This window comes from Lycorma delicatula, chromosome 1 (assembly GCF_047948215.1).
Source record: "Lycorma delicatula isolate Av1 chromosome 1, ASM4794821v1, whole genome shotgun sequence".
In the NCBI taxonomy this organism is placed as follows: Eukaryota; Metazoa; Arthropoda; class Insecta; order Hemiptera; family Fulgoridae; genus Lycorma; species Lycorma delicatula.
Genome location: NC_134455.1, coordinates 294,946,108 through 294,963,543, shown reverse-complemented (window position 1 = coordinate 294,963,543; position 17,436 = coordinate 294,946,108). Strand labels below are relative to the sequence as shown.

The following is a 17,436-nucleotide window of genomic DNA, read 5'->3' as shown; positions in this document are numbered from 1 at the left end:
TGATGGCAACTGTATATCAGTTGTTTAGCAGTGGCAAAATTTTATAGCCTTTAAGATCTTATAGCCTGTTGTGCTATTTTTTCTTGTGGAATTACCTAAAAAAGAAGAAAAAACCAGGTAGTTTGATCTGTTATGGAATGACTTAAAGCCAAGATACAAAAGGAAGATGTCATCATATTCAAGATATAAATTTGGGGTAAGTTAGCCTTAAGTTATATATCTTGTACAATATTTCATGAATATACTCATATTTGCTGCCAGATATCATTTTAAAATTTTTCATTCTTTTGAGACACCTGCATTTGAATTACTTACATGACTTGCAGGGACTACTTGACTAAAGTTACTGGGAAACATTTAGAAATTATGAAGGAAATGAAAATAATGTGGTTGGGGAAAGGTAGAGGACTGGAATTAAGTGAATTGATAAGATCAATGACTGTGAAACAAGATGGACTATGGTGACCTCCCAACACAGTAATTAGAGAGTGGTGAGAGATTGAGTAGGGAAAGAGAAAAAATATTGAAAAATAAAAACTGAGATATGAATAAAATGATGTCTCTACTGGTTAGTTCAATATTAACTTTTTTTTATCTCAATTTATGCATTTATTTAATAAAAAACAATGATCTTTTTTATCACATGATATTTATATCTTATATTTAAGTACAAAATAAAAATCTTAAAAATTATTAAAACAGTGTTTATTGTTAACATTAAATATACTATTTAAACAGTGTCTAATGCAATTTTTATGGGGTTCCTTTATGAAGTAACATTCATTATTTTAGATGAAAATTTTTTAAAACATATTTCATTGTGATGTACAAATTTCTGAAATAGCATATATATTTCTTTCTCCTTCATTTTAAATATAACAATTGTCTTTTTTTAAACTTTTACTTTTAAAATGTACTCATTTTTCTCTTCTATTGTGTTTTCTACATTTTTCAATTTAGTTTGATATAATAATATTTTATTAATTACTATGTTACATTTCTAGAAAAATAATTTTCTATTTCATTTAAACTTTTACCTAATGTTTCAGGCAATAATATATAAGTAAATATGACTGTAATTAAGCATACAGTACCTTGCATGAAGAAAATTGTTCCAATATTAATTGAATCCAACAAAAATGGATATATTTTAACTGTAAAAAACATTACAATATATGCAAATGATATAAGAAAACCGGAACCAGTTCCTCTTATAGATAAGGGTAGTATCTCTCCCATCATTGTCCATGGAATATTTAATAATCCTATGGCACTTGTACAAACAAAAAATAGAAGGCACAGCATCGGAAACCAATGCCCTGTAGCTTGAACTTCATTATTTGACATAGTTACGTTTATTTTATCATGTATATCAGTGTATTTAAGAGTTTCATTACCAACTAAACTTATGCTTTGAGGTAGTTTTTGATTTATCTGAAAATATTGATACACTACAATTAAAAAGCATGAGAAACCCATTCCAAGTGATGATATTATAAGAAGAGGTCTTCTTCCTACAATTCTAGATAATCCACCTGCCAGAATACTCATAAGAAATCTAATTATTCCCATTATTACAAAAGCATCATATTCATCAATTCCTCCTGCAAAATGACCTCCTAATTTTTTAATTAAATGTATTGTGTAAAACATTATTGAATATCCTCCAGTTAATTGCTGTAGCATAATTAATCCCATCAACAGTAGGATTGGTAACAAAATTTCAGGTTTTAATAAATTTGATAATGTTTTTCTAATTTTTTTACAAAATTCTTTTTCATTCTTCTCATTTATTTTATCTTCTTCTATTTTACGTCTTGTAACTAAAATCTGATGTAGTTTCTTCTCATAAATCTGAAAGATAAATTATTTACTTTTAATTTTTATTTTATTATAGTAAAAAATGAATTTTAAAAACTATTATTTTTTTAAAAAACAAAATTTACATGTATCTATTGCCCTGATTAAACTATATAAATCACCACATTGACTCTTTGTTTTTCAAGAGTAGGGGGATATAATCTTGGACACAGATAGTTGCAGTTTTTCCTTCTCCCAATACAAGTGTTCTTTACCACACCTACACAATACACTTAGATTATATGCAGAAAAATTTCATATAATATAAATACAACTACAAAATATTATTTTTCCTAATATGTATGTTTCCATATGTTTAATTAGTAAACAATAAGCAACCCCCTCATGGCCCAGTGAGATGTGGAGGATAGTATGACGTGTAAATGAGGTCTAGTCTTGTACAGACTCAGGTCACCATCCCTGTGATGTGTGGTTATTTGAATCCCAATCAAAAAAATTACATGGCCTAGTATTCAAATCCAAATAAAAGTAACTAAGTTTGTATAAACAATAGAGTGAAGCTTATATCAGTTAGCTTATAGAGTGAAGAATAAACAAACATTGCGTTTGTGTGAGTGAGTTCATCATGATTCTGCTGGGTCACTTCCCATGTATCAGTGCCGATTCACAACGTGGTCATATCTGTTTACAACACTATAGTCATTATTCATTTATTAGTCGTACAGTAGTCATGTAATCAAATGTTTATTTAATGTTATGTCTTTCTTTTCTATCAAAACCCTTGAACTTTTCATATGATCACTAAATATTTCTTTTGTTCTCATGTTGAATTTTTCTGTTTCTGTTACCCTTAAGTCAGGTGGAAAAACACGTCATTTTTAATGCTTACAAGAGCAAATCACAAAGTAATACAACGTGTTGATTTCCGGTGTCGTTAATAAAATTGCCAACATTCCAGCCATGTCTTGGAAGAAGAATGATATCAAAATGTGGCTTAGTTCAAAAGTAGTGATTTTGGAAGAGAATGAACTTAAGGTCCAATTACTGAAAAGAGTTTCCCGTATTAAAAGTAATTTTAATGTGTATAATATTTCTGTTAGGGAGCTGCAAGCAATTAGTTGGGTTTACCCCAATCAGTATACAACTCAATTCCTTTCAGGACATGGTGCCTTTAGGAATAGTTTGGTTGGGTTTGGTTTGGTTGACTCCGGCTTGTGTCCAGACTGTAGGGTTGATGACACTGTGGACCATGTCCTTTATGTTTGTCCCTGGTACAAGGCTGAATGTACCAGAGTTGTTAGAGAACTCAGAGAGTGGACAACTTGTTTAATCTGCATGTCAACTGGAAGACTCACAGAGAATGGACTCTTAAGCCACAGTTAGATAGAAATTGTGGTGATTATTTGAATATTAGCAGTCAGCGGAACAGTGACTGCACTACCAAGGGTAGTGCACTGTCATGAGGTATAGCGCCGTTTTGACGAGGGCAGTTTGAATGAGCACATGACACTGTCAGCAGGATGGCGACTGCTGAGTGCATGGATCCCATGCAGCCATGAGGTATAGTAGCATCTTGAAGAAAGTAAATGTCACGCGGGACTCTGTGATGAAGCTGAGTGGGAGTAAGAGATCTGTCCCCCTCTCCCTTGTACACCAGGCCAGAGTCCTTAAATTAAACTAAAGTCAGGGATATAAACTGGATCTACTTAATTGCAGTTTGACTAGTTACTCATAATTAAGATTGATGGTGATATGCATGTGTTTTATTAAAGCCCAGTACTCTGAGAATACCAGTACGGGAGTGGTTTATAATGGTGTTTTTAATATTGATGTAAATGGAATAACTGCTTGATGATGTGTTTTAAATAAAGTGATGGGAAACTAGAATTTAAACCATCTCTTGTATTTTTTATCCTGAATGTTTGGTACAGATAAAATTTGTCAAGGCCTATTTTTTCTGTTAGGTTTTGACCACGCACATTAAAAATAAGTGTTTCAAATGCCAGTAATGTTGTCAGAACAAGAAAAGCCTGCATTAATTATTAAGTATATTTTCTGTAAATAAAAAATTTAATGGCAGAACAGATCTGTTTATTAAATAACAGTCTTTCTCTGTACATTCTACAACAAGAATAGAAAATTTAAGAACTTATAATATTTAACTTAAGAAACCCATTACTTGAACAAGAAAATTCTGTTTCTAAGAATATGATAAAACAGCAACTGAGGCATTGTGCCATGTTTCATAATCATTGTTTAATATTTACATTTATAAACCTGAAAAGGTTGCCAAAATTTTGAAAAAGGCAAAGTTAATATAACATTTTATTATTTGAGAGATAAGGTTGAGTTATGGGCTGTAAAATCTATGCTGCTTTCTTCAAGTATGTTGATGAAATTTGAGTTTTGAATAATGTTATTATTTAATAGTTAAAAGTGTTGGGATAACTGAATTTTATCCCTTCAACTTGAAGTATAAATGTTGATTGTGTTCAGCTGGCCATTTTTCCAAACTGATTTTACAATGAAATAACTTGCTGAAATCATTCCTTTGAAGGAATTTAATAAAACTCAGCAAAAAGCTAAAGTAGATTTTTTTTTGCTTAAATAAATTGAAAATACTTCTAAATCAATTATTCCTACAGTAAGGGTTAAAAAAATTAACTTCAGTGTTGCATATTTAATATGTTTTATTTCAATATACTGATGTTTGATTTTATTTAAAGATACTAGTAGCTTGCAAATTAAGTAAAATTTAATTTTACTACCTCAAGAGTAATGCAAATTTACATTCTTATTTTATATACACCTGACAAGTATGCCAATGAGTATTTTGAAGAAATAGCTTGCATTTCATTACAAAATAAAATTTTTACATTTATTTATTTATATATATTTCTTGTACATAACAGAAAAAATGGATATATTCATGAAAACTGTTCAAAATAGATTCTTTCAGAGCCCATCAGTATGTCACAAAAGCACAGCTTTTAACTGTTGACCTGTGAATGCTACTATAAAGCAATTTAAAGAATCTGTTTTCTTTTTCACAGAAATTGCAAATGTGATCGTAAAAAAAGTAGTCCACAACAGGATTGATTAATTACTAAGAAAAAGTAAATTTAACCTTACATTAATAGCAAGTGGAACAAAATTAAATTTGACAGTTACAGACAGTTGTCACAAATAAACAGTTTGCATCAGAATTCAAATAGATTAATTTGAAAAAGGTATCAAGTGAAATAGCATCCAGTTTATATCCAACAATAAGCTTAATTCCCAGAAAAAAAATATTTTGGCATTATTTTATATTAGACTAAGTTCATTAGCACAAGAGGATGTTATATTTAAAAATAACTGATACGATCACATCAAGATTCTGCAGGAAAAGATTATCGCACAACTTCAAAAACTGTTCTCACTAGGAAATGGATTCTGAATAAGATGGAGATGGAAATGAAGTCTGAATAAATTACTAAATTAATTAAAAAATCAGTATGATAATTCATTAAGTAAAGTAAATGTTTATTACTAAAAAAGAAACTGTGAATCATTATAAATAAGTTTCTGCTGATATAAAATGAGAATTTCTTTATGTCATATTTCATAAGTGAATTGACTGTCCATAAACCATATCTGATAGAAAAAAGGCCATAACCAATTCTGTACAGTAACTAGTAATATAAAAATCATTTACTGAAATTATTGCAAGGTGATATTATCACACCACCGCCTAGAATTTGAACTCATTAGTTCAGTTATAAAACAATGGTTTGTAATATAGAAAATAAAAAAATTATCACACATTTCTTGAATTTATGTCAAATTGTGTATGTGAAGTTATTAAAAATATTGGATGGTATATTAATTACTAGTAGCTATTTAAAACTTTTACAGGTATAGCATTTTTAAATTAAATTAAATTTTATTTAATAACAACTTTGATCTTATTAATTTGCATGTTACTGCACTTGTAAAATTTTAATTTAAGTAAAACTAAGATGTATAGAGAAATTAGTTGACAGAAGCAGACAATATGGCTGAGATAATAAATATGCAGGAACAGAGGTAGATGCAGAGATGTGAGTACAGAAAGGGTACTTGGTCATTTGCTAAGTGCTTTATGAGAGATTCTTCTTGGATAAAATTTTTACTTTCTAGAAAGTTAGTTTCAATACCATTAGAATAGATGGTTTCAGAATTATTTATAAATAGAAAACTATATATTATTAATACATGGTGCTGAAATATAACATCATATATTCTAGCAGTTAACAATTTTGTAAATTGTTTAAATATTATCATCATGTGTTTGCTAATTTTTAAATGGTTTTTAAATTTATTCTGTCTTCATTCCTTATTACTTTTAAGTGTTAATTTCAGAATTATTCTCATTAGTAGGTTGGAAAAACCTAAATTTTCAGTGACTAAAATAGATTGTTTTGTGAATAAATACACCTAAATTATTATAATCACCAAATAATAATTGTATCCTGATATTTACAATTATTGGCCTTTTTTTCAGTTAACGAATACCACAGATTAAATATTTAGGAAACTCAAAGTTTTTTTATGAAAATTCCAAATGCGACAATTAAAACACTGGAGGTATAAATAAAAAATGTGTTAAGTTCTGTTGAGTATGGTATGGTTATTTACACACTCATATGAAAGCTCTTAAGATATTACTTTCCTTAACTCTTACATATGTTTTTTTTATTTAGCCCTGTGACGACCGCTGAACTTCCACATTAAATTAATGTTTTGAAACGTTAAACATTTGAATAACTGAGATTTTCATACTTTCTTTACAAAATATATTTGAATATAGTAATACACCAATTGAGTAAAAACACTTTGTTTTGTTGGATATGCATTTTTGGCCAGTCTGCCAATGTTTTTAAACTATACCTTCAGCTACTTAAATAAACATATTTCAAGCTGACAATTGGCGATTATAGTTGACATGTTAGTTTTTCTGGTTTGTAGCCAAGCAATGAATGAACCTATTAAAGAAACTTGTACTCAGATGAACATAAATGGTTAAATCCAGTTATGTTGATGCTCTGTGAAGCATCAGTTAAAGCAGTGTGGAAAAGTGACTTGCTGACAACATACTGTGTTATGTAAGAAATCATGGAAATCACTACTGGGGACAACTGTTGCTATTTTTATTTGAGCATGATCAGATTAATGTATGCTTTTCTCAAATGATTTTAATACGTCTACTAATTTTTGGTCATTTTGAGTTTTGAGTACATTTATCTCTAACATATGATTTTTAATTTATTTTTATAATAGATACACATTAATTTTGAATCGGATTTTTACACCCTCATTTTCAGTAGGGATCCTCGTCCAACTACTTAGTTTTTTAAGTGCTGAAGTAGTTTTTATATAAAACCTGTAACAGTACATTCCAAATTTTATAGTTTTTATGCAAATAAAGTACTTTTCTGGTGGCTCACCCTGTAAATTAAAAAAAATTTCTGAAAATCTGCATTGTAGTTTTAATTTAAAAATATATATATTTATGTTGCCTTATTTTGTAATTTGACTGCTAGGATATATCAGGTATAACACTGTACTTTCCTTTTCAATGCCCTCTCATAGATTTGCTAGACTTGTATAATGTAATTTTTTTTCAGTTAAATCACTGTAGATTTGGGATCCTTTCTTTTCTGACAGAAAAGTTAACCAATGTCTTACTGCATCTTTCACATACATTTTGCAATGAGTGTTCAGTAGGTATAAGTCTTGGGGTTGGTTGTATCAAACATGTCATCCTCAATCCTTTTCTGTATTTTCAAGGAATTAGCCATTTTTGTATGCAGGGTTACAAAAGAACTCTGTGTGGCACAGATATCACTTTCCTTTTTATTTTATTAGGTGAAAGTTTGATTTTCTGTATACTTTTTTGATTAATGCAATGTAGTTGAGGGAATCAACCAATTTTCTTATGTAATTAATAATGACCATGTCTTACTTTCTTAGTTATTGTATTTAATTTTTAAACAGTTTTCATGAATATTAAGATTAGTATGCATCTATATGATAAAAGTATTAGTATTATCCTATGATAAAAAAAAAAATCATTTACCGTGTCAGTTGTAACTAATTTTAAATATTTTATAACTGTTCTATACTGCATCTCGGTGATGTAATAATGCTAATTTCAGGAATGGTATTTGTATTTATGAGAATGTAGTAGTTCTGTTGTTCAAAGTATGAAATTTCTGGTATCTTGTCAGATATCATTCATGGGACAACTGAACTGATTTCAATTATACTATCTGTTTCATCTTGAAATGTTAAGCCTGTCATCATTATTAGATATTTATTTTATTCATTTTCGTATCTGAAATATTATTCCTGGGCCCTTTCAGAAAATCAAAGTGAGTTTTCAAAATTTAAAAACTGACTTTCTGATCACTGACATCGATAAATATGAGTTATGTAGATGAATTTTTATTTGAGCATGATCAGATTAATGTACGCTTTTCTCAAGTGATGTTTAATACGTTTACTAATTTTTGGTCATTTTGAGTACATTTATCTCTAACATATGATTTTTAATTAGTAAATTAAAAAATTCTAGTCTAATCTTGTTATTTATTTAGAATAGTTTAAAATATTTCTTTTACTGATCATTATTATTATTATTATTATTCTGCCAGCAGTTAATAATATATTAAAAAAATATCCTAAATTTTGTTTAATTTCCAAATTACGTTACCTCTTTCTTACTCTTTCTAGTATTTTTACTCATCTACAATCTTAATATACTTGCTTTACTGTTAAATATATTTATTGCTTTTATGCGTTAATATGAGCTTTAACTACTTTTAATTTTTTTTTGTAACAATTAATTCTGTAACTTGTGACCGTTCTTCAGTATTACAGTCCCTGCAATGAAACCTTGCACCGCTTTCTCTTCTCATCTCTTATATGTAAAAAGTAAGATTATTCTACCCATCCTAAAAATATTTTCCCAACAGTAAATTTTATTATTTAAATAATTAAACTGTTTCACTATTTTACATTCTTAGCAGTTATTGTTACTGTCATTCTGAAAATGAATTAAGCATAAAACTAACAATGTTTATTAATTTTAAAGTAAGAAGATGAATTTAAAGGAATAACAGAAATAACTACTTACACATTTTAATTGTGTAACCATTACAATGGTGTAACTGATTTTTCCATCCTTGTTTTCTACTGTGTCATCTTCAGGAATCTCTTCATTTGCATGGTTGCCAGTGACAATTTGTTTTACTAATAGTGAATTTATTTTTATAATATTCTTATTCTATATTTTTAACTTTACTGCGTGCAGCATGCATACAATTTATCCAGTCTTCTTTTGTAACCTGTTTAATTTTTAAATAAGTATTTTTATCCTGTTTACACTTTTAGTTTTATATTTGTGCTCCATAGTTTTACATTTAGCCTTTCATTCTACTGGGATTTTAAACCAGACAGTATTCACAAAGTCTTAAAAAGTTTTGTGACTGTATTTTTCCATCAGTAAACCAAACTTAGCTTAATTTTTTATTCCATCATCATGTTTTCGTATCAATGACTATAGTTCTAGTTTTAACATTCAGTGGCTGCGAGAGATACATTTCTATTAAATAATCATTTCTTCTTTTTATGTGTTTTGATTGGGTACTTTATTTCCTTCCACCTAACAGTAAGACATATTATTAAATACCCAAAAAAATTGGATAGGAATTTGGGAATTAACTGCAACTTAATCTATTTCATGAAGATAAATAATAGGGTTCATTTGACTGTGCAAGTCACCAAAAGTAGTGCCCACGTTCCAGATCAATAAGCATTGGGAACAAACCCATGTTAGCCTTGTGTGAATAATGGTTTTTTTCTTTGTTGATTTTTTTTTAAACTCCTCAGTACTGACATCCACCCATCCTTTTTACATTATGTGTGAAATCATAAAACAAAAGAATTGGTGATTCATCAAATAAATAGTTATTTACTTGATTTATTATTCAAGTAAATATTGGACTTCTTTTAATTTCCTTTAATGAATAATCATTTTTAAATAATGATTTTTTTTTTATTCCTTATTTCAGTATTTTCAATTTATATTATTTTAATATGATCCTCAAACTGATTGCCCTGCTATAATAATAGATATTGTCTTTTAATTTTTGAGAAATCAATTAATTGTGTTCACATTTGATAGTTCTTAGTGACATAACGCAAGCACTAGCTCCTTTCTGGAAGTGTTTATTCATTGGACAGTTTCTACATTTTTTTATTCTGCATATGATTTTTTGGTTTTGGATGTGAAGTGTTCTTCCTTTTTCATAGCATCGATTTAAAATTCTCCATGATTAAAAAATTTTATAACTATAATAAACACAATGGAAGTCTACAGCTTTATTTAAGCAATTATAAAAAAAATATGTCACAATTAAGAATGAAAATAGCATAAAACTGAATTATAAAATTAAACTAACAAGCTGTACTTTTAACATGAATGAAATCGTGCACTTCAGAAAAGATTAGACTGAACTGTTTATTTTTTGGAAATGTACAATCAAGTTATAAGCTACAAATTTATTATATTTACTTCTTTATGATTCATTAGATCTAGTGAGATTTGTTAAAATTAGTCAAAACAAATGCTCAGTCACAATATTAGTGAGTTAAAATTATGTGCTACTCATTATTCTAGTTTTAGGAGTACACCTTGTTTCCTAAATACTATTTAAGTACATTTATAATAATAACATTGAACAACAATATCACTGCTGTTATGAATTCATTGTGATAAAAGAAATTTTGGAGAGAAATGTTTCAGGTAGTAAAACTATTAGGAAATAGCATTTAATTTTCTAAGAAAGATGAACTAAGTGAAAGCTTTAAAAGAAAAAAATAGATAAGCCGTGCAACGTTTCAAGTTAGCTAGTAAATTTATTTTTGCAGTGCAAGGTTTATTGAGGGCACCGTAACATAAATTCCCGTGTTTTATCCAAAAAAATTTTGAGATATCTATTTATTGCATGGAAAATCACATCTGTAATCTATATAACAAGTAATTAGATGAGTAAATTATTTATTTTGATTAATTTTAAAAATAAATTTATAAAAAGAAAAAAAATACTTGAAATGCTGATGTGGTTGTTTCTTTACTTTTAAAATTTTATAGTTATAAAACAAACTGTAATTCCAGTTACAGTAAAGCAGTTAATGTTCTACCTTAGTCTGATCTTTCTGAGGCAGTCCAATAATTCCAGTGACAATGCTGATTGCTCCTCAGTAAATAAAGTTTATATATAATTTATGTTCAAAGTAATGATTCCTTTAAATGGATTTGGATTGTGGCCCTATGCCATATAAAACAGCTGATCAGTGATGATGTTAATTGTGAATAATCAATACGTTATCACTACTATTTCATTGATAATTAAATTTTACAATTTTTAAAAATATGAAAAATTGAATAATTTTTGGAATTGCTCTGAATTTTTACAAGAAAACATGAATGAGATTTAAATAGTTATAAAATAAACTGCACCATTATTAGGTATAAGTTTTAGAATAAAACTAGATAAATAGTACTAAGAATGTAACATATTGTAAGACTTTACTGCAAACAGTAAAACTAATTATTATATTGAGTTTGTATACCATATTTAATTATCAATTAATGTACATGGTAATTAAATATAAATAATATACTAATCGTTTAATTGATTGTTTTAAATTTATATACTTGTTAATTTTTTTTGTCTTCAGTTATTTGACTGGTTTGATGCAGCTCTCCAAGATTCCCTACCTAGTGCTAGATGTTTCATTTCGGTATACCCCCTACATCCCTAACAATTTGTTTTACATACTCCAAATGTTGCCTGCCTGCACAATTTTTTCCTTCTACCTGTCCCTCCAATATTAAAGTGACTATTCCAGGATGCCTTAATATGTGTCCTATAAGTCTGTCTCATCTTCTTTTAACTATATTTTTCCAAATCCTTCTTTCTTTATCTATTTGTCGCAACACTTTTCATTTGTTACTTTATCCACCCATCTGATTTTTAATATTCTCCTAGAGCACCACATTTCAAAAGCTTCTAATCTTTTCTCCTCAGGTACTACGATCGTCCAAGTTTCACTTCCATATAAAGCTATGCTCCGAAGATAACTTTCAAAAATATTTTCCTGACATTTAAATTAATTTTTGATGTAAACAAATTATATTTCTGACAGAAGGCTCGTTTCGCCTGTGCTATTCGGCATTTTATATCGCTCCTGCTTCGTCCATCTTTAGTAATTCTACTTCCCAAATAACAAAATTCTTCTACCTCCATAATATTTTCTCTTCCTATTTTTAAATTCAGTGGTCCATCTTCATTATTTCTACTACATTTCATTACTTTCGTTTTGTTCTTGTTTATTTTCATGCAGTAGTTCTTGCTTAGGACTTCATCCATACCGTTCATTGTTCCTTCTAAATCCTTTTTACTCTCAGCTAGAATTACTATATCATTAGCAAATTGTAGCATCTTTATCTTTTCACCTTGTCTGTTACTCTGAATCTAAATTGTTCTTTAACATCATTAACTGCTAGTTCTATGTAAAGATAAAAAAGTAACGGTGATAAGGAACATCCTTGTTGGACTCCCTTTCTTATTATAGCTTCTTTCTTATGTTCTTCAATTATTACTGTTGCTGTTTGGTTTCTGTATATGTTAGCAATTGCTCTTCTATCTCTGTATTTGAACCCTAATTTTTTTAAAATGCTGAACATTTTATTCCAGTCTACATTATCGAATGCCTTTTCTATGTCTATAAACGCCAAGTATGTTGGTTTGTTTTTCTTTAATCTTACTTCTACTATTAATACTATACTTTTCCTGAAACCAAATTGGTCTTCTCCTAACACTTCCTCCACTCTCCTCTCAATTCTTCTGTACAGAATTCTAGTTAAGATTTTTGATGCATGATTATTTAAGCTAATTGTTCTGTATTCTTCATATTTATCTGCTCCTGCTTTCTTTGGTATCATGACTAACACTCTTTTTGAGATCTGATGAAACTTCCCCTTTTTCATAAATATTAAACATCAGTTTGTATAATCTTTATATCACTTCCTCACCTGCACTGCACAGTAATTCTACAGGTATTCCTTCTATTCCAGGAACCTTTCTGTCATTCTTTTAATGCTCTCTTAAATTCAGATCTCAATATTGTTTCTCCCGTTTCATCCTATTTGACTTCCTCTATAACACCATTTTCTATTTAATTTCCTCCATATAACTTCAATATATTCCACCCACCTATCGACTTTGCCTTTCGTATTATATATCGTTGTACCATCTTTGTTTAACACATTATAAGATTTTAATTTATGTACCCCAAAATTTTCCTTAACTTTCCTGTATGCTCAGTCTATTTTACCAATGTTTATTTCTCTTTCCACTTCTGAACACTTTTCTTTAATACACTCTTCTTTCGCTAGTTTACACTTCCTGTTTATAGTATTTCTAAATTGTCGATAGTTCCTTTTACTTTCTTCATCACTAGCATTCTTATATTTTTGACGTTCATCCATCAGCTGCAATATATCGTCTGAAATCCAAGGTTTTATACCAGTTCTCTTTGTTCCGCCTAATTTCGCTTCTGCTGATCCTTTTTAACATTCTCCCATTCTTCTGCTATATTTTCTACCTTATTTTTTTTACTCAGACCTCTTGCAATGTCCTCCTCAAAAATCTTCTTTACCTCCTCTTCCTCAAGCTTCTCTAAATTCCACCGATTCATCTGACACCTTTTCTTCAGGTTTTTAAACCCCAATCTACATTTCATTAACACTAAATTATAGTCGCTATCAATGTCTGCTCCAGTGTAAGTTTTGCAGTTGACGAGTTGATTTCTAAATTTTTGTGCTTAACTATGATATAATCTATCTGATACCTTGCAGTATCACCTGGCTTTTTCCATGTGTATATTCTTCTATTCTGATTTTTAAACTGGGTGTTGGCAATTACTAAATTATACTTTGGTCCCCTCTTTCATTCCTTTGCCCAGCCTGTATTCACCCACTATATTTCCTTCCTTGCCTTTTCCAGTGATGCATTCCAATCTCCCAACTATTATTAAATTTTGTGATGTTCTATTATTAAATTTTTCAACTATTATTAACTCGTTAATATGTATATAATGTAATAAGGATGAATTTAATAGCAAAGACTTCTGCTAAATAGACAAGCAAGGAGGCAAAAGATGGAAATGAAGGTAGGTCAAAATTTTACATCTGACACCTGACCTGACAACTTTATGAAATGTGAAATGAAAAACATAATTTCTTTAGCAGGAAATGGTGAAAAAGAATGAGTATATTACTAATTATTAAGATTTTTTCGATAAAAAGCTGTAATGAACATAATATATATCACCTTAATGTAAAGTGCGATGTTACACAGTGCCTTAATAACTTAACATATAATTGTATTTTTAAGATAATGGTTTTTAGTCTTTTAAAATACTTCATGCTTTCAAAATGTGGGCTTTAATATAAAGGTATATAAGTATATAAGCTTAGTAAAACACCGACCGTAATTAAGATGTTGATCATGATAAGGGCGCTCTTCCTGTTGTAGTAAGGATGTGATGGCTCGATCGATTAAATGTAACAGAAATCATATCCTAACACAGTCATACAATAAATGAAGAACAATAATTTAAGTATGACAATATCTTAAGAATGGTCACACAAATAAAATATATACAGGTCCATCATATCAAGAAAGGTATTGACCAAAGTGGTTTTAATACTGTCTTCCCCAAACTTTTTAGTTGCATTATAAGCTGAAGCCTGACATTTAATTTGATTTTAAAAATGTTTTTACTTCTTAAAAGGCCAGATAAAATTCTATAATTACATGATGTGATTTTAATCATCTATCTCATTTTGATTATCTAAAATAATAACATTATTAGAAATCCATTATAAAAGAAGATTTAATCTGAAAAGAAGTAGTTGCTTTTTTTTAATCCATGAGAGAAGCATGTTGTGTGATACGCTATCACAAGTTACAGGTGTCTAATAATGACCAGTAATTATCTTATAAAGTGAAAATTACTTTTATCTCTAGGGTTAAAGATTCTCAATACCATATTTTTTTATACATTTTTTAGTTTATTTTATATTAATATCTTACTCTAAGGTAGTAAAATATTTGCTATTAAAGTAGGATTCCAGAAAAGGATAGTTTAATCTATTACTAATGAATCTGATTTGGTGTGTTAGGTCAATAGTTTTTTGAAAGTTTATTTATATATTTTATTTAATTTTAATAACTACAGTAACTGCCCAAATACAGTTACTGATAATGAATTTTGTAACAGATAAAAAATGGTAACCTAAGTGGGATTCAAATCCTGAACATCTGTATGATAGGTAAAGGGACTACCACTTTGCCATGGAGGTTGCCAGAATGGTAAATCAACTAATATAAGGTGTGTGGGTTTAAACTGATATATCAGTGGCATATGATCTCACATTGCAAGTATCAGAATAAATTTTTTTGTACTATTTTGATCTAGTTAGAAGAAGCATTGTTAATTTCTGCCAAATATTCTGAATGAGTACTTCTGATTATAAAATGATAAAGTATTTTTCTAACCAAATGAGCTGTTAATTAGACAATTATTTAAAAGAAAAGTTATTAATATTGCCATAAAGGTATAATTTTGGAATTCTATTTATAGGTGACAAAAAGACACTCAGACCAACTATCTGTTGATTCCTGAAAAAATCCAGCTGGCGAAGTAATGATAAAAAAAAAAATTAGCCATATAGATGAGTGGTGTAGTCCAAACATGAATATTAGACCTTTTATAGAACTTAATAAGCAATCCGGGGTTTATGCATCTGCATAAATCTAACTATGATTTTGAAAAATTTATGTCTTCATTATTATGCAGCCAATTATATATATAGGTAATGAACAAGCAGATTATGCTACCAAAGAAACGTGTATTCAACCTCCTTTCACCATCCGAGTTACTACATTTGATTTTATTAATCGTGTAAAACAATCACTGAGAGCAAGGTGGCAAAGTGACTGGGTGAATACCGTCGATAATAGTCTCTGATGGATTAAAGATTCAGTGTTGTCGTGAGACTCCTCTTGCAGAAAAACTCAACGTGAAGATGTAGTCCTTTGCCAATTACAGATAGGACATACAAGGATCACACACAAGTACCTAATGTCAGGAGGACACACACCCCTATGCACAAGATGCAACTGCCGCATGACTGTGCACCACATTCTCATAGACTGCATATGTTATGCGGCATTGTGTCGTAAATTTAATCTACCTAGAAACATCTGTTGAATCTTGTACAATAATAATGAAATTTTGAACCGGATGTTTCTGTTTTTGCATAGTACTAGGTTACTGCAAAAAATTTAATATTATCATATATATTTTATGCTAGAAGAGTTTTTGATAATTTTTTTCCTTTAATTTCAATTTTGATTTTTTGGTTCTGTCTTTAATTTTATTATCCGAGTAGGGAGCCTTTTGCACATCCTATCGGAATTAGTTAAGTTTTACATAGTTTCCTTTTTTCTATTATTTTATATTTTAAACACTTCATGTGCAGTATTAGTTTTGAGTTTTATTTTACATTCTTGACTTTCGTTTTAATAAATTTTTATTATATGATTAATATTAATTTTACACCTTATAAGTTTTATTATTTTGGAGTTACTTTACTCTTTTATTAATAAAATTACGGGCGATGATAACGCCCAGGCGTTTTTTGCCCACAAACATAAAAAAAAACTTTTTAAAAGTAAGAAGAGTGTCTGAATGTTGTCAAATATTTTATGAATATCAAGAAATATGGGTAACATTTTGTGATTAGCTAGTATAGAATGTAATAAAAATGTAGAATAAAAATACAGTGTATAAAGATAGTTTTCAAACAGCAAACATTTTATTCTGTAGTGGAATTTCACCTTTTGGAATGTTGACTAGAGTCAACATTTCAGATCAACTTAAGCAGTTTATTTTATGGATGTTAAAACAAAGAAATTGAATAATATCTCTTAGCTGTTACTTTTCTTAGGTTTTGTAATAAGACAAACTTTTACATATATTATAAAATATCAGAATCTTGCTGGTAGTCCACAAGTTGTAATATGGGTTAGTTATTGTAATGCTTCTTTACGTTAACTTGAAAAATATTGCAATGTAGTTGATGTCAATAACTAGCCTGATGATTAGTATTCATATTCAACAAAGAGAATTCATTTATCCATTTAATATAGTTTACAGTTAAATAGTAGTTCATGGTGTTGTAATGGTATGCATAATATCAACAAAAACTGTAGAATGTGTGCAAACTTGAGAAAGTTCTTGCCTAATTTGAATATAATTTTAATATTTTTGAGCAAAATCAATGTAAAAATCAAACTTTGCATTTTTTGTGTGCTGTAGTATAAATTGTGGTTGAAAGACATGTACTGATATTTTGAATCTAACTATTGTTGAGTTATACAATTAACTTAGAACATTCTGGAGTCATCAAAATTTGGTGTGTGCAGACAATGGCACTTCTGTATGAGGAATTAA

General features: G+C 28.9%; 1 protein-coding gene across 8 annotated transcripts in view; it reads right to left on the bottom strand.

Moving 5' to 3' along the window:
• Window positions 1-569: 569 nt before the first annotated feature.
• LOC142333038 (facilitated trehalose transporter Tret1-like) overlaps window positions 570-17,436 on the bottom strand; it is a 141,159-nt gene continuing 124,292 nt past the window's right edge. For all 8 annotated transcript variants that reach the window (XM_075379871.1, XM_075379829.1, XM_075379846.1 and 5 more), the window contains one exon: window positions 570-1,854. In XM_075379871.1, coding sequence (XP_075235986.1) covers window positions 988-1,854 — 867 coding nt within the window. In that variant the 3' untranslated portion in view covers window positions 570-987. The remainder of the gene's footprint in view (window positions 1,855-17,436) is intronic.